Here is a 25,726-nt window from a genome sequence, read left to right as displayed (position 1 = left end):
TTACGATCACGACTGCCGCCGCGGCTCCTCCCCCGCAATAAACATCCCGCTTTGAACGGTGAACTCTTTACGCCTAGAAGCTATAAAAATCTATGAAAACTATAAAAACTACAAAATGACTCTATTAATGCAGGCTATGTGGAAAATGCGCAGACTTTGGCTCAGCCTGGCTCAGCCCTCTTCCGCTACGTAGCTAAGATGGCTGCCGTTGAGTACGAAAAGTGTACATCGCCACACACTTCGCGATTTAACCGTTTTGAGTACACCATCCGGGTCCTTTCAGTACACATATTTTCGCCCGATCTGAATCGGAATGCCCTACGTACACAAACTTAGGCTAGTAAGTACGGATAGTATGGATATTGGAAAACGGCACATGTCTGTACCGGAGTTCCAAGTGCGGGTGGTGACGTAGGCCTATATCATTCGCGTCGAGAGCAGCGAAGAGCTGTAGTTCACAAAGCGGCCTCACACAAAACCTAGCAAACGTCTTCGCAAAATGTTTTAGTTTTCTTTGAATGGGCCCTAACGGAAAGGGCGTTACTTCGCCGCTCTATTGACAGGACTTCGGAGGAGAGTTCAAGTGAAATCGATAATCAACCTAAATAACCCTTAATTGAGACTAAAGTGTGTTGCAACATATCGCACAGAATACTTTGGCAGGTACAATATAAACAAAATATGTACATATGATGAATTATGCTCATATGCTCAGTTTATGTTTTAATAAGGCAGATTAATGCATCTCATAAATATAAACCTTAATTGGTCTGCAGGATTACATACTATATGTCCACAATGAGAGTCTCCACCCAAGAGGGCGGTGTAAACAAAAAAAGAATATCAATATGAGCATGAAACAAGTGGCTTTATTTGAGAAGGTGAAGCATAGTAGTATTATCTGGCCGTATAAATGAAGGCTATGCATAAGCCATTACAGGTAAAGATACAGTAAAAACAGTAAAAACGGTGATGTTATTGTAAAAATGTATCTTATTGTTTATCGCTTGTTTAAAATGGAGCAGCTACATATCCTATTATTCAACATACATTCATTTAGATATTTCCCCATTTGGGTCCAGATTTGTGTTTGTTTGTGTCTTTCTAGAAAAGCATCCAATGCGTGCTGGCGGCCATAATCTCTTGTCATTCTGCAGTACTGCAGGAAAAGGAGGTGCAGGTTTTCTCCAGATCTAGTGTAAAGGGGTAAAACAAATGTTACATTAAGGGTAGTGTGTAATTTGATGAATTTGTTACTATCTTTTGTGTAGGCATTTATAGATATAGATATAACTCTTAAAGGAGACATATTATACCACCAGGTGTGAATGTGATTAGTCATTACAAGCCGTTTTTAAAAACTCCCTCTTCTGGCATCACAAGTGGGCGTGTCCACCTAGATGTGCGTTGGATAGATGAGTCCACCAGCCTACCCAGTGGACTGTAAGCAAACGTTGCTCATATATCCGTCATACATCTAGGTGGACACGCCCACGTGTGATGAAAGGGCAGGAGGCAGATTTCAATCAAAACGGCTTGTAACGGCTATTCTCACCTTGTGGTTTAATATGTCACCTTTAATATAGATAGACATTTCTTTCAGAGATAGTGAGCAGATTGGTGCGCGAGCGAGCGAGGAGTGGAAGGGATTGAATTTTGTTGAATTTAGAGGGCAGAGCGGCCGCTATGTTCCACTCCAATTACGCTCCGATATCGTTCACAACACGAGTCTGAGGCACGCCCTATTGACGTTGCCAAGCTTGTTCGTTGTTGCACTTGTCTATCTTTTAAAATAAATGTTCTATGAGTGAAATATATTTCCGTTGCTCTTAGTTTCTTTAGTATTTAAGTTTTCTGTTTAAGGAGACAATTCGTAATAGTTTATTTCTCCGTCTTTTAAATTGGAGCGAGCGAGGAGCGATTTCACTGGAGCGGCAGTGCTCCGCTCAGCTCCGCTCAGCTCCGCTCACTAGCTCTGGTTTCTTTGAATGACCTTAACATACCAGAAGCAGTCTCAGGGCACTGCCGGAGGGACTTGACGGCGTTCACGTAGCCAGTTCCCAGGAAAGCATCGGCTGTTGTTTGACTTGGTACCTCCTTGAGACACTTAGTGGAGTCTTTAAAGAGGAGGTTATTTCCATCTTTTGATTCGTAAATCCTGAATAAAGTATCGCTACCATCTGTACCGAACTTGCGCTGAAAATAAAGCACATTTTTAAAACATTATATATGGTTTGCTACTAAATATTTATGTTAAATATCTGTCGACACAAGGTGCTAACTAATTTCCAATCAATCAAAGGTGCCAACCTGTTGGTCGAGGAGCATCTTCACCACATCGTCGCGAATGTCTTGGCGCGTCACAACAGCATGGGAAGGAACTGCGGCCAGGTTGCACAAGGCAAAGTCGCTTATCTCTGCCCTACCAACACCCCCAGGGCAAATGAGTTCATATTCTGAAGATTTCAATGCTGTAGCCCAGGCTGGACCATTTCCTTTAAAAGAGAGAGAAAATATTAAGCAGTTTGTCTTACCATTCTACATTAACAAAAAACTGACTTTAAAGGAGGGTAGTCACTCACCATCGCTGTTATCTGCCACAATAGTGTGTTTAATAAAGGCAACATCCCCGGCACCGTCAACAAGACATCTATAAAAATGGTGGAAAAAGCAAGCAACACACAACAGAAACACACACACAATATGTGATTAATAAATATCTTCATGACCCTAGATGTGCAATTCAAGACACATTACGTTTGATCCATTTAAAGGTCCCATGGCATTCTACTTTATGGATGCTTTGATATAGGTATTAGTTGGCCCCTAGCACAGTATTTGAAGACGTTCCCGAAATGAGCCGTGGTCTAGAATTACAGCCACTACAAGCCAGTCGCACATTGAGCTTTCCCCAAAGGTGCAGTTTCGTGTCTGTAGCTTTATTGCAAATGAGGAGGAGAGAGGAGGGTCAAGGAGGTGGGTGGGGGTTTGGCCCTGAGCAGCGGATGACCAAAAACGGTACCATGCGCTGTTTACAATGGATGTATCGCAATGGTGAGGCGCACACATACTTTGGCTGTGTTCTGTAAATATTCTAGAGCACTCCGGGTGCTCCGGTGGGAGTCCTGGAGCTCTATATCTAAATAATATCATATTATACATAGATATCTATATCATATCATATATGTTCTCACGGCCAAAAGCTGTGTGCGACTCCAGACGATATGATGAATCTCAACCGACTGCGACGGGTTCTTCGACGTCTCTGGTTCTTTCACTTCCACATCAATCTGAAGTAGACTGAACCGCGGCATGGAGGAGAAAGGGATTGTTAACCGCAATTGTCTCCCCCCGGAGCCCCGCTGCCGAGGCACCACCGCCTCAGCAGCGGCCAGCGCCGAGGCACCACCGCCCAGCAGCAGTAGTGCCTCGACGGGGGTGGTTTATTTACTTCAGGGAGTCAAAGCCAAAGTTCCTTTCCCCCAATTCCTTCTCAACCATGGCTAAGATAACCCCCTCTACGGGTCTCGTTGTGGAAATACCAGAGACGTCAGAGAACCGACGTTTTATGCGCCATAACACCAACAGCAGAACGGTTATCCAAATAACAAAGAAGTGTACAACACTGGTGTTACAGTGTGTGTATTCAGACACACACACACACACGTCGTAGCTCATTATTTCATTGGGGCAAGGCAGAGAAAGGGGCATATGGGGCCAAATTCGAAATCTGAGCTATAATTTTCATAGGTGGAGCAGAATACCTCACTTAAAACCTGCAAATTACAATTACAATCGGGGCATTTAGCAGACCCTTTTATCGAAAGCGACTTACATCAGTTAATACACACATTGACACACCGACGGCAGAGTTAACCATGCAAGGCGACAGCCAGCTCGTCAGGAGCAGTTAGGGTCAAGTGTCTTGCTGAGGGACGCATCAACACTCGCTAGGAGGAGCTGGGGATCGAACTAGCAACCTTTCGGTTACAAGACAACTGCTCTACCTCCTGGGCTAAGCCGACCCTGTGTGACATTTCATAGATAGGTTTTCTTTCATTATGCACACTTAAAGGTTGGGTATGGAATTCTCTTTTTTGGCCATTTTTGCAAAATTACTTGAAATCCTTATCGTAACCCACTTGAGCCACTGAGAAGTACTGACATGAAAATTAAACAAGTCAATCATCTGTGGAACGGGCAGGGCTCGAAAAACTCCAGCCAATGATTTCCAGACCCACCGAGTGGCATTGGACAGTAAGTACGTCAATCAAACAGTCGTACTGCACTCCCCCTCCCCGCGCGACCCCTTACTCAAAGCTCTTTACCCAGAGCAAGCTTCTGTTGTTATCCTGCGGTAGCTACTGGAGCTAGCTAACTAGCTAATGGCTCGCTCCCGCGCATCTGTGTTCGCTCGTGCATGACTGCGCGTCCATGTACTTGGAATGGGTGTAGTCAGAATCAGCGTTGAAGGAGAAGGGGTAGGACCATTTGAGTTGTGTGTTTTCAAAATCTGCTGGCGTTTCGCAAATCCCATACCCCACCCCCACAAATAGATAAAAATTCATGTTGGGTTAAAAGGTTAAAATGTTAATATTATGTAACTGACCCATTTGTAATGTGTAATTAGAATGTGTTAATGTGCTGCAAGAGCACGGAACTAATGTTTTTTTCCTAGTTTCACTAAGTCATTATTGTTGGTTTAATTGATGCAAAAGCATGACCAAGCCTGTATGAATGTGGCTCGTTAAGTGCAGCGATATTGTAATAAGTTTGCCTCTGAAGCTAAAGCAGACGGCCAAGATACAAGGACAGTAAAATAACCTTTAACAAACCTCTTTTCACAACAAGGGGCCTGCAAGGTTTTTTATTTCACCACTTAATACACTTTATTTCCTGTTTTATGCATGTCATTTTAAAGTACCAATTAGTGTCATATTTCTTTGTCTTAATTTTACGTGCTTATGTAAATAATGGATCATTTGCTGATGTGCCATTTTGTTTTATGTTTATTTGCAATAGTTTTCGCGGCCAACCTGTGTCTGTGTGTTGTGACGAGAGCTACAACACCTAACTCCCTTTCTAGCTACTGGGGGACCATAGGCAGGCTAGGGGAACTCATATAAAAATCTCATAAAGGGAAATTTTCATGCCATGGGACCTTTAAATAAAACCTGCGTCCCCTACCTGAACGCTCCAGCGTAGCCGTAGTACTTCTCTACAGAGCTGGCGCTGCACTTGGAACCATCTTCCACTCCAGATCCTCTGCCGGCACACTGTTGACAGAATGTGGATGAGGGTTCAGACCCTGGGGCACAGCCACTGGGGAAGAAACCACCTGGGAAGGTAGGAGAGAAGGGGGGGGGGGGGGGGGAGGGGGGGGTTGTTAAACAGAACATAGTCTCGCAAAGCCAGACCAAACTACAGCAAGTAGAATGGTCTGGAATCACGCTACCTCGAGCCGTCTATCCGTGGGGAAACTGGGCGGGGCCTGTTTTTATTTCTTTAAACCAATCACAATCGTCTAGGGCGGGGCTAAGCCCGGGAAGCAGCAGCGGTGTCCGTTCAAAATAGTGCGTGGGGAATTGCCAGCAACCGGAAGGGGAGGAGTCGCGGTGAAATCCGACGCTAGGCAATAGACGCTGTCCACTTCCGTTCAGCCAGACTAAACAGAACATAATGCACCAGGAGACCGGACAACATGAAGCGTTGGGGAATTCGCACTCGCAACCGTAGCTTACCGAAGTCACAGCTTCCGGTGATGGAGTGGACCAGGCCCATCGGGATGTTCCAGCCGGCGGTCCTGCCCAAGCCCGTGTGGCAGGACCTCTTACCCCTCAGGCTGCCCCAGGTCACCCCGGAGCCCTTCTTCACCACGGCAACGGCGAAGTATGTGGCCTGAGCTGCGAACGCAAATCAAGGTTGGAAAGAAAATTAAAGAAAGGGGAAGAAAGAAAGGAAAATAAACACACACAAACAGAACTGAAATTTAACTTTTGCATAGCTAGTTATATGACTTCCTAGGAGGGATGTCTATTATAACTGAAATATAATTGTATTAAAGCAAAGACTGACACACTTACGAGTTCCGGCAGAACTGCAAAGTGCTGTTAAAAACAATACAGAGGCAGTTATTAGAATTTTTCAATGAATGCACTTCCCAAACATTTAGGAAAAGAACATTGCAAGTATTCATCAATCAGATGCATATCTGCATGGTATTTCATCTCCACACTTGCATTGATTGTATTGCTCGACCATGGCTGGGATCAGTCCACACTTCCCAGCGGTGTAAACCTGTCCTCCATCTACAGACATGGCATCAGCCTCTTGACGCTGGACAACAACAGAGATACCCCAAAACCTTTAATTCAGCTCATCTGTCAATAACATTATTTTACCGAAGTCCAATGATGAGTCACTAAGAACAGATCATCTGATTTCATAAAAGGACTGTTGACACCGACATAAAACTCCAATCAGATCATCTTATAATCACATCAAATCAGATGACCTTGTCTATGTAATACATCTCCACAAAACGGATGACCAAAAAAAAGATGAAATAAGATAGCTCACCATAATCCTCTGAAAGCAGCCCTCCACTGTTGGGCTAATCTGACATGCAACGTTTTTGACTCCATCGGCGACGCTGAATGAACTCCATGAGTCACACTTTTTCTTCTCAGCGTGGCCCACGGCGCACCATTTGATCGCAGGCGCTATTGATTGATCCGATTCTATGGAGTCGAGGTAAGGTATTGGTTATATACCTTGCAATGTTCGTATTTGAGTGACATGTGGTGGAATTTGTAATGGATTATTTTCTCCACCATTGCAGTCAATGGCAGTGGTCATTAGGGGTCTTGGGTGCTTGTGTGTCCAGGCCTACCTTTCTTCAGAGATCGGATGGACGCCATGTATTTAGCGCCCAGGTAGAGGAAGGAGTTGCTGCCGTCGGGCAGCCTGACAAGACTCTGTGTTGTGTCTTTGAACATCAAGTTCGCAGCACCAAACCCAGCAGAGGAGAAGAGGTTAAAGCCCTGCAGAGTGAACAAGTAAATGTTAGATAATTTTAATGCCAAAGTTAGCTTGTTGGTGTTACAATGGTAAGCATTTAATTAAATCAGAAATGTTACAATGTAACACATTATCTGATGATGTTGTCGGTCTCTGTCTCCATTTAGTCTCTGACTCCATACAGTGCGTGGGTGCGTGCTTATGTGTGTCTGTGTGTCCGTGTCTGTGTGTCCGTGTGCGTTTGTGCACATGTGCGCGCGCATGTGTGCACGCGTGTGTGTGTGTGCGCATGTGTGATTGTGCATTGTTGTGTACGTGTTTGAATGGTTGTGTGTGCATGCGTATTACCCTGACGGTGGTGAGGGCGGTGAAGATACGCTCGGCTAGTTCGGGGTCATCGCGGCTAACCACAGCGTGGGCGGGAACCCTGGCCAGGTTACAGGTCTTGTAGCTGTCGATGGGAGCTCTCGTACCATCCAGGCACAGCAGCTCGTAGTTGGCTTTCTCTGACGCTGTGAAAGAGAGAAAGTGACAGTTGGCTCCAGTTAGTAAATTGACTGCTATGGCAACAATTTTCACCTACCGAGGATTAATAAAGTTGTATTTAATCTAATGAAATGACGTACGAGGTAAAATATAATTTTTTCCTTGAATAAAACCCAGAGAATTAAACCCAAAAGCTGGTTATAAATGTGCAGACTGTTTCGAAAGTCCCGCCTTTGAGTTGGGTCAACTCTGGAAGGGTCAAAGGTTAGAGGGCAACAGAGTTTGAGGGACGATGGCGGGTGTGCACTGTGTGATATTGACACTGTGGTGATTCCAAAAACCTTTGTTTATTAAGTAGATGAATAAACAAATTGATTAATGAAACTAAAGGGAACTGATTTTGCACTCACTGACCTGGAACTGTGAGGTGGTTGATAAAGGCAACGTCTCCGGCATCGTCTTTCAGACACCTTCATGAGACAAAAGTCATTCAAAGTCAGTCAATACAAAACATGCATCTGCATTATGACTAACAAAAAGTTTGCAGTTTAAAAAAAAAAAAAGAATATGGTACGACATTGCAATTAGTTTTTACGAAAAATTGTGGCAGAATGATATTTAATATCAGTTATTAACTTTTAATTAATTACTTAAATTTTGCCAAGGAAAAAAAGAGACTCACTTGAATGCTCCTGCGTATCCAAAGTAGGCGTTAGTGGCCGACTTGCTGCAGTCACTCGGGCACAATGTGCACAGTTTACCGCCAACCAGACCCCCTGCTCCGGGAACGCAGCTCTTCGAGAAGAAGGTGCTCACCGCTACAAACCGCAAGAACGGCCATGGATGTCAGACACAATTCAGCCTTACCGTCACCAGACAATACATTAACACGGGCAAAATACAGTAGAAAAATAAACTGCCATGCTCGGATCACATGTCCTAGAGCCTCACCCTCTTCCACAGGCAAGTCCTCCTGCCCGCTCCAAACGAGTTGACCCGTCGTCAGAAGAGTTCCGATGGGAATGTTCCAGCCCGCGGTCTTCCCAATACCGGTGTGGCACGATTTCTTCCCACTCAGCTGTTTGAAGGAGAATCCAGTGTCTTTCTTCACGACAGCCACAGCGTAGTAGCAGGAGGACCCTGTTTCCATGCAGATGGTTACATAGTTAATATCAACTTATGATAGTAGCATGAGGCTGGTTTGATTTTGTCTTAATGACTGAAGTAACTTGCCTGAGCCATATTTCTCAGAAATAATGGGCTGCAGATCATAGGGGTGCTGTCCTGCTGTGTAGATCTCCCCTCCGTCCAATGTGATGGCATCTGCTTCACCGGCCTGAGAGAGACCCAAACCACTTATAACCCAACCGAGGGAGGCATCACGGTGTAGTTTATATCAGTATTCACGGGTTTCTCACCTTGATTGCCAAAATGCACTCAGTGGCGTCTGCTCTTAATACGCATGTGAACACCGGTTGCCTAAGCTTCAGGGCATCACATTTCAGCTTCTCGAAAGGTGAGGTCACGCACCACCTCACCACTTCTACAGGCACGCTGAAGGCAGTTGCTGTTGATAAAGTCAAAATTTTCAAAATATTTATTTTTTTGTTTTATAAATTGTTAAAACAAAGTGCTTCTGCAATTAAAATAAGAAAATAAGGAAAAATATGTTCCATCTAAATCCCCAGTTTGTATATATGCATATATTTTTTGAAATATATATAGAATTGTTGGGATACATAGAGAGAGTTTTTGTGATCCTTACCCAGACAGCAAAACAGCACCGACAGGAGGAGATGCTTCATGGCGGACTGAGGGTCTCCAATTCACTTGCAGACTGCTGTGAAGAAATGAAGCGTTGGTGATTTTATAGCAGCCTTCTGAGTGGGCTGAGCGGTCCGATAGAGGGATCGTTTGTTTTGGGTGTCAATGTTTGACCAATGCTCAATTTCACTGCGGGGGAGGGGGCGTTCGCATGTTGAGAAAGATTGAACATTTCCAAAATTTCTACATAATGGAACTGAAATCCCATCAGAGTAAACGACCCGATTTCTAGAAAATCATTTTAATCATATTAATCTAGGCTACAATGGTTTTTCTTTTTTTCATGACTTTGCATAAACATGTAGCCTATCATATCGGATTTGTTTATCCTTAATCTTTTTACAACATTATATAAAAGGACATCCGGGAAACACTTCTTTAGCATATAGATTTCTTGAGCTGTCTTGCATCCTAGCAGACTGTTGCAAAGATGAAGACACGCCACCTAGGTGTCTGCCAACCCCCACCTAAACGTGGCTTTTCCTCGGATCCTGCAGAGCATGGAAGCATAGTTGCTGATGTTGAAAGACGTTCTCTTTTAGAAAACAGGTTTGTCAATGTGTGTAATAACCGATGCAATTCGCTTTGGATAAAAGCGTCTGCTAAATGCCCTAATTGTAATGGAAAGACACCTAAAGGAATCGACAAATCAAAGAGGTCAGTTTTTAAGCATCCACCAAGCAATGCAAAATCAGATTGAGGAAGGGAGAAGTCTCTGGGTGCAAGAGAATGTATACAAATGCCAGTTCAGTTGATTACTATCATTGTTACACGAATTAGATCATTTGTATATTTATTCTTATCATTAGGATTAATATTTCCAAAACACAAATATTTTATGTACATCACTCAACATTTCTCCCTAATATTCAGAGCATATTTTCAGCCAGGAGATTGCATGGTGTAAATAAATCACCAAGCTGAACCTTTAACTCAATATTAAAGGCTCTGCACACTGAAACACCATGGAAAGATGGGGTCAAGGGGAATAGGCTACCACAGAAACACCAGGGTTCTTCTGGAAGTTGACAGGGTATGGTTCATTTCTATCACTTGACCGTTTGTGTTGATGCGGTGGTGGCGTGAGCTTGCTTCTGCAACCTCAGATCAACCAATTATTGCAAAATCATAGCGATTTTGCAATAATTTGATTGGATGATGCAATGGGTTGATTGGATGATTTGGAGACGATTGCGTTTTTCCATGTTGTAAGAGTTAGTCACATTTATCTGATTGTGTGATTACAGAGTGAGGGTGTACAAAGTCTAAAACTGTGTGTGTGTGTGTGGGGGGGGGCGGTTTAAACATCCAAAGCCTGCTGTTTGTCCTTTGTGTTAAAATTCTAAGCAGTTTCTCAGTCAACATTTAAGTGTCCTGCGATTACAAACAGTAATACAGCTAATTCACCAAAAACTTTTATTTGCGTGCTTTTAAATATCGCAAACCTATCCCATCCAACACAAATTAACTCTGCAGTCGCAAAGTGCTTCCAGACGGCACATTGGTCAAACTTTAACTTTCATTGACCAGTCCTTCCGAGAACCAACTGAGGTCTGCCTGAACAAGGGTTGGAGTCGTCTCCCTTGTTAGATAATAGGCCCATTGATACTCGTGGGCTACGGCCCTCTTTCATACTCCAAATATAATATAATGTATATTGTGCCCACACAAACAGTATCATCACCTGGTCTCTCATCGGATTGCATCCAAACTCACCTCTCCAATGGACAGTCAGTATGCTATCGCACATACCTTACGTTATTCATCACCCAGGTGGGTGCTCAAAACACACACACACACACACACACACACTTTGAGTACCTGGAATAAATGCAACTTATTATTATTATATAGGCTCTCCCCCCGCACATTGCTGTGGTACTACTCTGAACGGTATAAAAGCCAAGAAATGTGGGGTAGGAGGGTGTGGGGTTAGGGTTAACATTTTGACAGAGCTGTAGTTTGCTTAGAAGAGGGGGCGGTTGAGCACCCCCATCCCCCCTCGAGACCATTGTTTGATCAGCTGCAGATATGCTTTCATCTCTGACCCGTTAACCGATACGCCTCATTGGAAAAGCTGATTACTAGATAGGCCGTGTTAGTGCGGTCAATCAACTGAATATGTTTAAGAGCTATTTACGAATTCACAAGGGAGTTTTAGCCACTACAGACCGCAAAAGCTTTCTGGAAAGGCCAAACACTCAACTTGTTCACCCAAAAGGTGCTTGATATCACGCATGTGTTTTTTCGTTCTGTCATTTAAGTTACATGTCCCAAACTTCTCTGGGTTTGAAAAGTTTGATTATAATCCCATAATGCTAAAATCGTATCATCTACCGTCTAGTTATAGAAGTGGCCTACAATTATCCCTCTGGAGCTCTGAACCAGAACTCTGACTCAGTGTTTATTGAAGGGTATTTGGATAGCAGTCAAAACTCAAAAGAACACATTCCTAATGTAAGCTTTGCGCCCCCATCCCTTTTGTGTATTTGGAATTTTTGCTTGTTGGGAGGTTTGGAAATTTAAGAGAAGACCAAACATATTTATTTTGGTTTCGATGATTATATTTCAGCATCAGCACATTTGCCTGGCAGAACATATATAAAAAAAAAAAAAACTGAATGAACAATTACTACAACTAAATATCATCTCTACACCACGCCTGTACAAAGCAGGACTGATCAATGATATGAACAGCTCCTCATTCATTCACTTTTGTATCAAAAGGCAGAAACTCTCAAATCTCATCTTCTAGTCTAAAATGAACCAATAGAAACTCGAGTACAAATGTGCAGATCTACCGATCTTCCGAGATCTTCAGTTCTTCGCTGGGGATAGTGAGACACGTTTAAAGTCCTTTCCAATTCACAGAACCATTGTTTCCATGTCCCCCTCGCCTTAATAACTACAACGGTAACATTTGGTACAAACAGATGCTTACAAAAGCCTTTCTTTCCATCACCCTCCCAGGTACAGAAAAACTGTTACAAACAGCCGGAAAGTAAGAGATGACACTACAGACACTGGTGAAATCCAGTGGCTGTGCAGTGTCTCATCAAATATCCCCTCTCTTGTTAGATGCATGGAACTTTATATGAACGTTATCAAATGTGTTCCATCTGGATAACAGTTGGAACGAGTCGGGGCGATGAAAAAACAAAAATACAGGGTTGGTCGAGATGAAATACGCATGACGAAAAATAACAAGGGGTCTGTAGAACCACATTTTGGAGATTGCTGGTGTCAACACCTGACTGGCCATATGTTTCACACTACAAAAAAGGTTTAGGCTGCCAGTAGAGAGTACATCAGTATTCAAGCCAGTGGAAAAGTAATGGGGGAGAGAAAAAAGGTAATCAGTCCTTCCACTCAAACATGTCCCAGTAATCGAGGGCCTAATTTCGAAAAAAAAAAAAAAAGTGTTAAAAAGGGATAAGGCCAATGACATGATCCCTGGCCAATCATCTGTAATGAGTAGAGGATCTACCAGAGGATGGGTGCATGTGTTGAAGGGTGGAGTGGGGGGCGGGTGGTCAATTAAGTAAGCTAGTTCCTCTCCTGCACAAACACAGTTTCCTGTGGACAAAGCCCAGCGTCCTGCAGGGTCATGTCGTAGTCCAAGTGTGCGAGTTTCCTTCTGGGGAAGTTGGTGACGAGCTCAAAGCGTTCATTGGGATAACCTTTAGACTGGACGTGTCTGACCAGGGCCTGAGGAGAGAGAATCAGAACCTCAATAACACACAATATCATAAAAAAGGGCCGCATCGGCCACATACAGTTCCGATAAAAAAGTAAAAAGCAGCAATGTTGTCCTCAAATCGACTGCATGGTCTACATTTACATAGCGCTTTTCTATCCAGAGGCCACTCAAAGCGCATTTCAATTTTGCCTAATATTCACCCATTCATGCACACACATACACACACTGACAGCCAGCTCGTCGGGAGAAGTAAGGGTTAGATGCCTTGCTCAGGGACACCTCGACACTCGGCTAGGAGCCGGATATCAAACGAGCAACCTTCCGGTTACCAGCCAACCACCCAAAATACTTGCTATTATGGTCTACAGTCCCAATAAAAAGTAAAAGCAGCAATGCTGTCCTCAAATATTTTCCATTGGGCGACGGGAAGATGGATGCTTACCTGTGGTACAGTAGACCTGAAGGGTTGGTCGTATAATTATTACAACCCATATAATTATTCATGCATACTATTTGCGTGTAAGGCAGGGGAACTTTCTCCGCCACGTAGATGTTTTAGTAAAGAGTCCTTGTTTGAGCATTTTCAGTCATCGGAAAATACAAACATTGCTTTCCATTATGCCCTTCACAAAATGAATCCATCTTTTATTTTTGTATTAGACGGTGAACGCTAAATAAGTTGCACTCTCACCATCAATTTGGCTTTGGAAGACAGTGCAATCTGCTCTCTCTGACCATCCGGGTAGCGAAGCATCAACCTGGCCTTCGGACCTGCAGGAACAAACGGTCACACGGCAACGGTCAGACTTCAGGCAACGGCGTTGCACGCCACTTCACTCATCCACACCAACATGGACACACACACACACACACACAGACAGCCGTGCGGTGTGTCTCCTCATACCGTCGTCGGCGTCGGGTCCGTCCGAGTCCGAGGGCCTGGCGGCGCCTGACGGCGTGGTGCTCTGGGCCGCCGTGGAACAGTGGTTCTCCCCCGGCGGCGCCGGCTCAGAGTTAGTGCGGGCCGCCAGCGCCGCCTCCGCTGGCCGCTCCAGGTGGTTCTTTTTGCTCTCCTCCTTCCTGTGGCTGTGCTCTTTGTGCAGGGACTTCCTGTGGCAGGCGGGGGCGCTGTTGGAACCGAGCGGCTGCGGGGTGGAGGCGGCGGATGAGGAGGAAGAGGAGGAGGTGGGAGGGGCGGCGGCGGCGGCGGCGGCAGTGGGCCGTCGGCTCGACGAGGTCGTCGATGACGACGACGACGACGACGACGACGCGGGCATCTGCTGCACGGGGGGCTCGGGCGCGTCGTTGTCGGAGCCGTCGATGGAGATGAGGCCCTCGCTGTCGGAGAAGGGCTCCGCCTCCGAGTCCTCCTCCGCCTCCGACTGGGGGGAGTGGGGGACGTCCAGGACGGAGGACTCGTAGTGGGTCTCCTGCAGGGACGCCCGGATGGCCGCCTCCAGCTGGCTGTCCTCACTGGCGTCGATCAGACTCTCCTGAGGCACAAAACCACAACAAGGGGTGCGGGGGGGGGAGGAAGGAAGAGACTCGGTCAACTTAAGTCCGCCATGAGCGCATTTGAAAAAGACATGTGGGAGGAGCCTGATTAAGAGAGGGCTTAAGGGAGAGTCTCACGGAGCGCGCTCGTTTGGCGGGCGGAGCGTTGCACGACGGCCCGTCGAGCTGGCCGTGCTCGGCCAGGAAGCCCGTGACCTGCTCCAGGAACGACGCCACGTCCAACTCGTTCCACTCCACCATCTTCTGACCTGATGGGGGGCGACGGGTTTTGGTGTTCATGGACATATAACGGTCCGTTCATGGTCTGTATCACAGCACATCTAAAGCATCCGTATGGCCTGAAGGCCCCCCCCGCCCCCCCCTCCCCCTTGTCAAGACTCACCTGTCCGAGGGTCGAGGATCGAAATATAGGGAAACTTGTTTAGCTTGTAGAACTGGATGTACCTCTGGCCCTCTTCACTGTCATGATACACCTGTGATAGAGAGGATGGACACTGTGAATACCACAACAAAAACGAATCAGTCTGGGAAGCGAAGCATTACGGCACATGTGGAGGTGTCTGGGTTCCTCAGATTGGGAGAGAGTGGTTCATCGCGAGGTGGCGTGACGAGTGGACACGAGACGGACCTGCCAGAAGATGAAGTGCTCTCTGATGATGGTCCGCACGGCCTCGTTGCTCCACACGTCCCGGTTCAGACACTGGCAGGCAAAGTCCTGCACGTTCTGGATGTTGATCATCAGCCACTTGTTCTCCAGCTGCCCGCAGTCTTTCGCCTGAAACACCAACGTCACATTACGGACACTTGATGTGTATTTCAAGCGAGATTTCAGCGCACCCACCAGCAGGGCTCTCAATAAATCAATAAATCCAATGTAGAATTGACAATACAACCTTTATGAGACACAAGCAGGTAGATATCTTGAGAACAGACTGTACAATTTAAAAACTTGACCCCTCTATTGAAAGGTCAGGGCAGATATAACTGAATGACACCAAGCCAAACATTCGCAATCACACTATATGGCCACCAGATGGTGATGAAGTAATCTGTTCTAATTGAAGGCAACCAATAATTTTTTTTCTCGGAGCAATTGATTGTATTAAACACTGTGACTAGAAAATTGCTCCTAGACACTGGATTACCTGTTTATTGTGGTTTCATGCAATCAAAGTCAACTTTGAGGAAAAAAACTACCAAAGTAAGACATAATTTTTGTTTATAGAAAAGAAATGTGAGGTTTGTTCTTGATTGGTTATTTGTCAGTTTTTGTCACAGAGTGATATGGTTTGGACTGTAGGAATCAATGGAGGGTCAGCTTTCATATACTGTACTTTATGTAGGTCAAATTACGGGAAAACGATCGCTATTGCTTTGCATGTGCACAGTTAGGAGATTCAAAACTTTTTGTTACATGTTTCTTATTTTGAATGTTTTATAAATGGACCAAAAGTTGAAATGCTTTAAAACTTATTTGTAAGTGGGGGGGGGGGGCTTTACCAGGATACGGTTAATGCTTCAGTGATGTTGTAGGGGAGTTTTCACCAACCAAAACTTTTAAATTAATTGAAATTCCAATCTATCGTCACCGTCACACACAGAGCTAGGGATGTGCGTTATAGACAAAAACAAGTCATTTCATAAAGATATTCATCAGGATAGTCCATTTTCTGTCAATTCTATGAAAAAAAATTAACCACATGCTACACTGTTTTAATAATCCTATAAACCTTTCACAAATTAAAGGCACTTCCTCTTTTCTCCAGTAACTAGGAAGTAGGGCTGGGCGATTAATCGAATTTCGATCTCGATTTTGATTTTAGCGTCAAACGATCACAAAACTAATTTAATCTATTTTTCTACTTTTTTATTAAATGTTTTATAGAAAGAACAGCTGGATACATGTCTGTACATTAATTTGATCATTTTCTTTTTTACCGTTTTGTGTATTTTCTTAAGACACAAGACAAAGTTCTCAGAAAGATGGATGCGATGATCGTGATTTCAAACTTGAGCCAAATAATTGTGATTATGATTCTTTTCATAATCAAGCAGCCCTACTAGGAAGTGCTGTTGAGCAGAACTGTCACAAATTACTAAATAATTATAATAATCTACTATTAAGACCATAACTAAAACGATAACCTGCAATTTAGTTTACTAATATGGAAATCTTGCTACTGCCGTTTAAAAAGAACGTTTCTTATCGAATATATGTATGTTAAGTAAATCCATCTTTGAATTTATCGTATATATCAAATGACTTGATGGCTTCTTCTATGAACCAGCTTTATCTGGTCTGTTACCAATACAACCCAACAAAACATTTGATGCAATTCAATACGGATAAAGTAATAGTCCGGCCACGCCAGAACCTTACCGTTTCAAAGCTTCCTTTATGCATGAGCTCGATGGGGGGGCGGAAAAGGTCTGCCAGGGTGCTCAGCTTCTTGTCCACCGTGCTGCCGTTCCTCAGCTCCTGTTCCTGTCGGACTGGAGTAACACACCATCCACCCCAGGTGAGGTGCTAGAAGACGACCACTATGACTAAGGTTTGAGTCATTTCCCTACTTAAATACCTTAACTTAAGTGCTAACTTGAGCTTAAGAGCTCAAGTTAAATACTCTTGACTAGTCTGTCTGAAAAGGGGCAGTTCACCGGTTTCCAACCTTATTTCTCGATTTTAGAGGATGATTTTAGAGGATGCATACGCTAAACGTTGACAGACATGAAAACGAGGTAAACAATGACAATCTGTGAACTTTCCCTTTAAGAAAGTACTAAAAAACAAAAGACAATGAGGAAACTCACTTGTTTCCGTTTGAAAGTCCCGAAAGCCATCGAAGATGGAGCGTGCAGGACGTCTACGTTTTGGCACTGGATGGGATATGCGGGTCAGGGGTAACAGTCAAGGTCGTCAAATGACAATCACGTGTCAGCAATAAGAACAAAATAACAGAACAATGCGACAGAGTCGATCCCTAAGAAGTGTGAGGCGCCAAACACAGATAATGAGAACCGCACCTCCGAACAGTGGCTCCGGCTCCACCAATATGTCTTGCTTTTGGGGAATCGGCGCACGTACTTCACTGTAAAACATAAGGCGACATCAGCCTGTACTGCAAACATCCACCAAGTAGCAACGTGTTAGACCATAACACGTTTTAACAAAATAAGTAATATCTAAAGTGCAGAATATACAACACAGTGAGGGTAGGTGTTCCGGATATGAATAAAAGATCTGTTTACTCTTCAGGTGGAGCTCTGCTGCTCGAAGCCGCCGCAGATCCAGAACTGGTGCTGGGCTCCTCGGCGATGCCACCTCCATCCAGGAACATGGTGACGGCCATCTCTAGGTTGTTGTTGCATGCTTCCAGCATATGTTTTCCTATACTCTCTGTAGCTCCTAGAAAATAACCATAAGAAGATATATAAATATATATGACCCAATGATATGATCAACATGTGGAACGAGGAGGAAACTACAGCAGAATGAACATGTTGAACCCCACTACCATGTTGGACACAATGGTGCATTTTTATCATCCAATGGCGAAAAGCGTTATTAACATGATGCATGATATTTTGCATATTATATGGTCGTATTGTGGGAGATATTATATGTGGAAGTTTACAAGCCACCCGTGCACATGACCCGACCTGTACCGACGGTTTAGTTCATGTGTTGAAAGTACTGAACTGCGCATGCTCACTTCACATTGCAAGTATCATCTCCAAGGAACCCCTTTCATTTTCATCATCCATTCAAACCGATGGTGTATTCACATAAATAAATATACTGCGTTACAGCGAAGTTTGGTAACTTTTCTCATATCATTGAACGGTTGAGCGCTCGTACTGCGATCATGCCACCAAAAAGTGAGGGGCTTTCATTTCCAGCCTGCTACCAGGAACATTAGGCGGAGCCTAGAGAGCTAGCACTGCTCTCTCTCTGCTCGTCAGGGAAAATGTTGCACACCCGACGTCCATTCCAGATATTCAAACATGCAATCCGAAAGATGATCGAGCAAGTTTGGCGAACGTCACCTCGCTGTGATAAGACTGCACGTGTAGAGTGTGTTTGAAAGCTATATTTTGGCACACGTGAAAGGAAAACACCTTCCCCACGCCGTTTGACTTTTAAGTTTATGAGCCAGAGACCCACGTACTTGTCAGCCGTGACTGGCTTTTCTCTTTCCAATGCAGAGCATTGACAGGGGGCAGTACAACACATCCATGCCCATTTTGTTTCCTGCGCAGTACATTTCAGGTGCTTAGGCGGATTAGCTGCTCGGGGGGATAGTAAATGGTTACCGTGTGGCCCAAACACAAATACAAATATTTTATTTACCTGTGATTGCTGTGAATTGTTGTATTAACCCATTCACCCCCGGAGCTGATGAATCTCCGAGCGCCGCCATCTTACCGCCACAAACAACAACACAAATGTTGCGCGTGCGTTCCGCCGTCCTTTCCCTGGCGCAATGCCCCGTCGTCACCGAAGGTTTTGTTTTGCATTGTGGGAGATGTATTTTTTGAAGGAACGAATGCTTTTGAAAAATGCATTTGGAGCTTTGCAATAATAATGTATATTTTACATCCTTCAACTATTATTAGTTGATATTATTATTAAGCTATGAGTTATGTTATATTAAACATCATCAACATGCACTTTGTGATATACTACTTTAAAACGGAATACTCTGGTTTTACAACTGTTCACTGATACATACCTTGATGAATAAACTAAATGTATTGGATTTTTCTAGATTCTATCAACAAATCAATGAGTCACTTCAGGCCCTAAATCGGCCCTCTGTTGGCCAACGCTACACAATAGTACAGCAAGTCGGTAGCATAGGACTAGGCTACTCTATATAGTTCGATAGTCAATTATGAAAGACCGATATGAATCTGTAAACAATCTGAAAAAGTTGGTTAAGTTTAACAATAATAAATTATCCAAAAAAGGGACTGTACTTGTACTAGTGCATCTCATGTAAAGTTTATACTGCAACCATTTGTTGAGACAAGCAATCTCCTCATGTTGAATTTAGAAAAAGATATACAGCTAGCAACAATCACAGGGAGCGATATGATCTTTATTTGAATACACATTTACTTCTAATAGGCTGTCAAGACTTGACAAGTAGCCTACCATAATAACCACATGCACGGTCTATGACTTTATTTTCATCTGTCAAATTATGGAACAGATCGTGACTACCCACCAGGGTAATACAAATGACCCATTGAGCTTAGAGTTGTGATATTTACAGGACTGTGACGTTTTAGTCTAAATAATAGGATTCTAAAACAAATAGTATTCATTTGTGTCAATGCGCAACACCCCAAGGTCATCTATTCTCAGATGCTTCATGAACTGGTGTACCTATTGTGGGAAGTACCTGGTACTTGGTGAGGTAGAAGTCTCCTCCTTTCCCAAAATCTTTTGAAATGCCCCATTTTGTCTCTGATTAGATTGCAGTGAAACGTCAAACATAAAGTGGTAAAATAATGTGTGTGTGTGTGTGTGGGGGGGGGGGGGGGGGGGTGAAAGAGGAGGACTCCAATAGTGTATCATGCAAGCAAAAATATAATAGCTGGAGACAAATTAGGAAATATGAGAGGCATCCCCTCTTTGCCTCTTCACAAATTTCAGATCCAGCCAATCCAATCAGCACACTTCTTGTTAGACAACAGCATAGATACAGTTATGCATGGCTGCATACACGTTTTTATTTTTTTGGAGTGGGTGAACACGGCAGAGCTCTAACTTCAAAGTGTATACATTTTTATTTGTGTATAAGTAAGGGGGAAGGAGCATGTGTGGTTGTGTGTGTGTGTGTGTGTGTGTGTGTGTGTGTGTGTGTGTGTGTGTGTGTGTGTCTGTTGTGCGTGTGTAGGTATGTGTGTGTGTGTGTGTGTGCGTCTGTTGCATGCGTGTGTTGTGTGCATGTTTGCGTGTTTGTGTGCGTGTGGTTTGACGTCTATGAGGCAGGTTTTGGAACGTGAGGTCTGGTATTTCGGAAAAAGAGACGGGGCGGGGGAGGGGGGGGAGTGCTCATGGCGGGAGGATCCGCGAGGCCGCGGCTCAGAAGCGGATGAAGGTGGCGTCGATCTGCCGCACGCTGGGCAGTGCCAGCATGATCTTCCGTCGGTACTGGGGGTCCTTCTGCAGCGGGTTCCTCTCCAGATACACTGTCTCCAGGGTCTTGGCGTTTTTCAACTCGTCCAGGTCGGACCAGTTCTCTATCTGGTTGTCGTTCATCTGAGGGAGAGAGGATGGGGTTACGGGGGGGGGACAGGGGCATCAGCTTTATTCAACGGACCCCCCCCCCTCCCCCAACAAGCTTGTGTATGCTTATTAACATGTTTATTAATACATCATTATTTATGATCAGGCGCTATAGTGGAAGAGCTACAAGAAAGCCAGCCCCTTTTTCATGAGGATAAATTCCCTCTTCTGGCCGCTCCCTGATCAAGTTCCCATGACACATGCAATGACTTAAACACCGAATGACGCATGGAATTTCAGTTTTAATTCCACTCAGATTTCATCCCTTTCCCACTGGGTTGTCGTACCCAGAATTCTTGTAGTTCCGTCAGGTGGCTGATATTTTCTATTTTCTTCACTCGATTGGCCGCGATGTCCAAAGTCGTTAACTTTTTCTGTGGAAGAGACAAAAGACAGAAAGCAAAAAAAAAAGGATAAGGTATGCGGCAACATCCACGACGGTCCAAGGTATTGTACTGCCGATGGTTGGACTGGGTAGGACTACGGGCCCGTGCCACTGGCGTTCGTATGACTCACATTGTTCTCCAGCCCCTCTATGAGTTCGATGCCGTTGTGGCTCAGGTAAAGCTCCCTCAAGTTGCAGAGGCCTTGCAGGCCCTCCATCTTAGTGATGCGATTACTCTGGGGGCATAAACAATAAAACACAATCTATACAAGTGTCTGTGAATATTTAAATATACTGTGCATTACACCATTGCTCAAACGTACAGAAAGAATGTGTTGAAAATCAAAGGTGTACCTGAATGCTGAGAACTGTGAGATTATGTAAGCCCTCCAGGTGCTGTAGCTGTGTGATCTTATTGGTTCCCAGGAACAGGCTCTGCAGAGAGGCCAGGCTGTCCAAGTTTTCGATCATCTGCGCAGGCAACAACATTACAACAGACACTTAGAAATCAGTGTATGGTCTCTAAATGTTATCTTTATATGGATATGATGAATGGACTGTATTTACGTAGCGCTTCTCTAACCTGTGACCCCCCCCCAAGGCCGTTTACAATTCGCCCATTTATAAATATATTCACTCACTGACCACAGCGCGGAGTGAACCATGGAAGGAAAAGCCAGCTCACCAGGAGCAGTTAAGGTTAGGTGTCTTGCAGGAACCATTAGTAAATTAATTGGTAGATAGTTTTTCTATTATTTGCTATCAATGTTGCTATTGGTCGACAGGCATTTGCTATCATTTATTTATTATGCACAATTTAACATGTTCACAGAGTCCTTTCAAAACATACATATTTTGTCATTCAATGACCGAGGACAATTCATTATTGAGCACAACCTTCCCAGGGGCTGACTATCTTACCCGGATCCGGTTGGAGCCCAGCTCCAGCATCTCCAGACTGGTTAGGTGGTTCAGGTTGGCGATGGTGCTTATTTTGTTGTGAAGCAGGAACAGCTTCTTTATTCTGGTCAGCCGCTCCAGCCCCTCAATCTTCCTCAAAACGTTAAAGGAAACGTCAAGCTGCCTAATATAAAAGGGAAAAGCAAGACAGCCATTGGTCCAAATAGCGCACAGATCCAGACATTTGTCCACTATACAGCCAAAGTGAATAGGCTATGGAGGATTATGTAGAGGATCCAGGCAGTAAGGCAGTACTGTCGGACTCACTCTAGTTCTGTGAGATTCTGGAGGTTCTCCAGCTTGCGTATCTGATTGTCGTAGACGTCCAATTCCTGCAGTGATCTTAGGCCATCTAGATTTTCTATTTTTTTGATGAGATTCTGGCGTAGGGAGAGGGTCTGGATAGGAAGAGGAGAGGAGAGGAACACCAAAAAAATGTAATCGGTAATATGATCGCATAAGCATGACTACGACATTCAACAAAACCTTAAATTGTAACAGACCCGATTAAACCACTTACTTTGGCCTTCTGTAACACCTCCAATCCTTCGATCTTCCCAATGCGACAGTGAACGAGATCAACATCCTTAAAAAAGACAATAAGCAACCATTATTCGTGGATCCTAATTTACAAACAAACAATGACGCAGAAACATCTTATAACAATTATATAACAATCAAGTAAACTAACAAATACCAAAAATGTCTTACTTCTTCATCAGGGTCCAGGGTTATCGTCTCCATATCAACTGGGGACTCCTCTTTAAATGAAACATAAAACATAATAACATGTAGGTCTTACTCGCACTTTAAATATCTATTTAAATGACTTTTGTAATGATCATTTAGACATATGGTGTTGTTTAAACAAAAATAGTTACTTGAGGTAGATGGCTGAGTGGTGTCCTGCTCGCCATTGATACTCTTCCTCCGAGTTTCTTCATCTCCTGACTCTTCAGACTCGCCACGCCGATCCACTAGAGATTTAACCGGGAAAGATGTTCAGAGCTGTGCTTCAAACCATTGACATCTGCAGTGGCTACAACGATTACGACGCAATGGACCCAAGCGATTATAGTCACCAATATGCTCGCCGGAGGCCTTAAGTTGCCAACACACTCCATACACACGTCACACAAAACTTAAAAGATTCATATTATATTTAAATATCATTGACATAACATGTTTAACGGAAGAGCAACCTTAATCTATGGTTGCCCTACGTCTTACATCGCGAATCTAAATGATCAAAAGAGTACACTGATAGCGAATGTAAGCAAATCATGGGAGATACCCATGATAGGCTAGCTCGCAAGCTAAGCTTCGATGGCCATACTGCCATTTAAAATTAAAATAAGACACTAAGTAAGTTAATGTCAGGAAATAGGATGATAGTCCTTAAATAATATACGTATGAGCAACTGACACACATTGGAAAGCCGGTGTAACGTTCGCTCTCAGGTATTGTGAGGTAGCCCAATGAAGAACAAGACCAGGCAGTCTTGTTGTTGATATCAGCCTCACGTCCAGGGGATGCTTTTTACCCCCATACAACGCACACATCCACAACGATCACACATCATTAAAGAGACGGGGTCCCTGTCGAGCGGTGACTCATGACGCAAACACAACACGGGGAGAAATCAGATGATAAACATGTATTTACCTTCCATTTCTTGAGGCTCACCAGTAGACAGGGAAGCCATGTTTCGTGTAGACCAACCCTCTACCGCCACCCAGCCAATCAGAGGGCTGCCATGTTTGATGGAGACCCGCCTTCGACCGCCGCTCAGAGGGCTGCACATCTGGCGCCCAGTGCGCAGAGACACAATACCTCAAAACACGCAAAAGAATGCCAGGTCTGGATAAAAAGTCCTCGGCGATCATAGAATATCCCCGTATATGTTTTATATATAGTCAGCTCTGTTGATAGTTTCAGTACAAGTTGTGTCTACTGGGAGCCGGACAAACAGGCTGAGGAATACCTATAGCCTACCCCTGGGCAATTCGTCTACTTAACACCTGACCCCCCCCCCCCCCCCCCCCCCCCAATGGACATGTGAAATCCTCTACCATATTTATTTATTTAAAGAAATACACTTATATGTTATGTCTGCATATTTATATTTATTGTGCCTATTGCTGTTTGTGTTTGTATTTTTGCTTTTTGCACTGCTTTATTTTGCACTATGGGTAGTGAGCACCACCCCAATTTCATTGTACAAGTTTGCACAATGACAATAAAGTCTGAATCTCTGAATCTCTGAATCTAAAGTGAGCTAAGCGAAATCTGACATAGATGTACTTTATTTGTTGGAGTCAACGCGCACTGTTATATAGGCTATGTAATAACCCCTTTATAGGCAAAAAAAACAACTGGTACAAATTGTCTGTAAGAAGTGATTTAAGTATACACACTTTGGCCTGAAGATGGCGATACCATTCTACCAAGGAATAAAAGCATTACGAGGTTGTTCTTCCCGGAAGTTGATTACAACCAATCACAGGGTTGTGACTTGACGTAGAGATCGCAATAGTGTTGAATGGGCCAATCTCAAGGGAGTGTTATAAGTCCCATCTTGTTCAACATAATGGTTAATGACATATATGACAAACTGGGAGAGAATAATAAAGGCCTATTATATGCAGATGATGCTGTGATTTGGAGCAGAGGACGCAACATTTCATACATTAATGATAAGATTCAAAAGGACATTCATATACTTGAACAGTGGGGAGTTGATTGGGGTTTTACATTTTCTGCTTCAAAATCACAGGTTGGATAGTTTACTAGGAAAAATCTCCCTGAAACTTCCAAAATTATGCTCTAGTCTATAATTAGCAACTTGTTAGAAGTGAAAAATGTAAGTACTTGGGAATATCGTTGGATGCCAAACTCACATGGAAATATCACATTGATTATATGTAAACAAAGTGTAAAAAGGTAACTAATCTTTTGAGAATGGTTACAGGGCATAGTTGGGGAGCAGACAAGCAGTCACTGATTTACATATATAAAGCATTGATGAGATCAACAATTGATTATGGTTGTATCTTAGCATGTAAGACATCCCTCAAGAAAATGTAAACAATGCAGTTTAAGGCTTTGAGGATTGCCCTAGGTGCGTTTAGAACAACTAAGCGCCTTATTAGTAGAATTTAAGGAAGCCCCAATTCACAGGTATGGGCAATTGTCTTTAACATACTGGGTTAGACTAAAAGGAAGTGTTAAGAACCAATCAATTTCAGTGCTTAGTGATTGTTGGGAATAGACTAAAAAGGCCAATGGATTTGGTTGGAATATTGACAATTTAGTGAATGAGTATGGATTGAAAGAATTAAAGTATGGTCCAGCATTAGCTTTAAGTTGTATTCATGCTCCCTGATCAAGAGGTAAACATTGATTTATTAACAGAAAAAAGCGAGCATCTCACCAAGCAAATTTTTGCTCAAGCCTGCTTCCTACTTCATACTATGGATACCTGAAAATATTTACAGATGGTTCTAAAGATCCCAAAGGGCAATGTGATATTGGTAT

The 25,726-nt window shown here is 43.8% G+C and overlaps 3 protein-coding genes across 3 annotated transcripts; all 3 read right to left on the bottom strand.

The window, feature by feature from the left end:
* Window positions 1-849: 849 nt before the first annotated feature.
* Window positions 850-9,382, bottom strand: LOC130388226 (serotransferrin). The gene is made up of 17 exons (XM_056597620.1): window positions 9,272-9,382; window positions 8,925-9,073; window positions 8,740-8,842; window positions 8,458-8,646; window positions 8,189-8,324; window positions 7,921-7,976; window positions 7,369-7,532; window positions 6,893-7,043; window positions 6,580-6,740; window positions 6,240-6,336; window positions 6,084-6,107; window positions 5,742-5,903; window positions 5,188-5,338; window positions 2,583-2,650; window positions 2,311-2,495; window positions 2,004-2,196; window positions 850-1,193 (listed from the first exon to the last, which is right to left on the bottom strand). Exons 1-17 carry the CDS (start codon window positions 9,309-9,311, stop codon window positions 1,147-1,149), a joined length of 2,076 nt encoding a protein of 691 aa, XP_056453595.1. The 5' UTR covers window positions 9,312-9,382; the 3' UTR covers window positions 850-1,146.
* Window positions 9,383-10,720: 1,338 nt separating this feature from the next.
* On the bottom strand, window positions 10,721-19,016 carry ubxn7 (UBX domain protein 7). The gene is made up of 11 exons (XM_056597629.1): window positions 18,897-19,016; window positions 17,795-17,951; window positions 17,570-17,634; window positions 17,357-17,422; window positions 16,926-17,038; window positions 15,174-15,320; window positions 14,928-15,018; window positions 14,663-14,793; window positions 13,935-14,523; window positions 13,722-13,801; window positions 10,721-13,038 (listed from the first exon to the last, which is right to left on the bottom strand). The coding sequence occupies exons 1-11, from the start codon at window positions 18,964-18,966 to the stop codon at window positions 12,877-12,879; spliced, it is 1,671 nt and encodes a 556-aa protein (XP_056453604.1). The 5' UTR covers window positions 18,967-19,016; the 3' UTR covers window positions 10,721-12,876.
* Window positions 19,017-19,633: 617 nt separating this feature from the next.
* ppp1r7 (protein phosphatase 1, regulatory (inhibitor) subunit 7) lies at window positions 19,634-23,954 on the bottom strand. The gene is made up of 10 exons (XM_056597648.1): window positions 23,855-23,954; window positions 23,070-23,165; window positions 22,900-22,949; window positions 22,709-22,774; window positions 22,456-22,586; window positions 22,150-22,312; window positions 21,583-21,699; window positions 21,360-21,464; window positions 21,131-21,217; window positions 19,634-20,816 (listed from the first exon to the last, which is right to left on the bottom strand). The coding sequence occupies exons 1-10, from the start codon at window positions 23,892-23,894 to the stop codon at window positions 20,640-20,642; spliced, it is 1,032 nt and encodes a 343-aa protein (XP_056453623.1). The 5' UTR covers window positions 23,895-23,954; the 3' UTR covers window positions 19,634-20,639.
* Between the last annotated feature and the right edge of the window lie 1,772 nt (window positions 23,955-25,726).

Source organism: Gadus chalcogrammus, chromosome 8 (genome assembly GCF_026213295.1).
Source record: "Gadus chalcogrammus isolate NIFS_2021 chromosome 8, NIFS_Gcha_1.0, whole genome shotgun sequence".
Classification (NCBI taxonomy): Eukaryota; Metazoa; Chordata; class Actinopteri; order Gadiformes; family Gadidae; genus Gadus; species Gadus chalcogrammus.
This window is presented reverse-complemented; position numbering and strand designations above follow the sequence as displayed.

What these genes read in the sequence shown, in the direction of transcription:
- LOC130388226 (XM_056597620.1), bottom strand. Translation starts at nt 9,311, where the DNA reads ATGAAGCATCTCCTCCTGTCGGTGCTGTTTTGCTGTCTGG. An exon ending in GGTCGAGCAATACAATCAAT is followed by an intron (nt 6,108 to 6,239) that starts GCAAGTGTGGAG and finishes TGTTTTTAACAG; the next exon opens with CACTTTGCAGTTCTGCCGGA. An exon ending in TGTGGCAGATAACAGCGATG is followed by an intron (nt 2,496 to 2,582) that starts GTGAGTGACTAC and finishes TCTCTTTTAAAG; the next exon opens with GAAATGGTCCAGCCTGGGCT.
- ubxn7 (XM_056597629.1), bottom strand. Translation starts at nt 18,966, where the DNA reads ATGGCGGCGCTCGGAGATTCATCAGCTCCGGGGGTGAATGGGTTAATA. An exon ending in GATCCTCGACCCTCGGACAG is followed by an intron (nt 14,794 to 14,927) that starts GTGAGTCTTGAC and finishes GCCCCCCATCAG; the next exon opens with GTCAGAAGATGGTGGAGTGG. An exon ending in CTTCCAAAGCCAAATTGATG is followed by an intron (nt 13,039 to 13,721) that starts GTGAGAGTGCAA and finishes CTCTCTCCTCAG; the next exon opens with GCCCTGGTCAGACACGTCCA.
- ppp1r7 (XM_056597648.1), bottom strand. Translation starts at nt 23,894, where the DNA reads ATGGCTTCCCTGTCTACTGGTGAGCCTCAAGAAATGGAAG. An exon ending in CACTCAGCCATCTACCTCAA is followed by an intron (nt 22,950 to 23,069) that starts GTAACTATTTTT and finishes TTTCATTTAAAG; the next exon opens with AGGAGTCCCCAGTTGATATG. An exon ending in TGGGCTCCAACCGGATCCGG is followed by an intron (nt 21,700 to 22,149) that starts GTAAGATAGTCA and finishes TTGCCTGCGCAG; the next exon opens with ATGATCGAAAACTTGGACAG.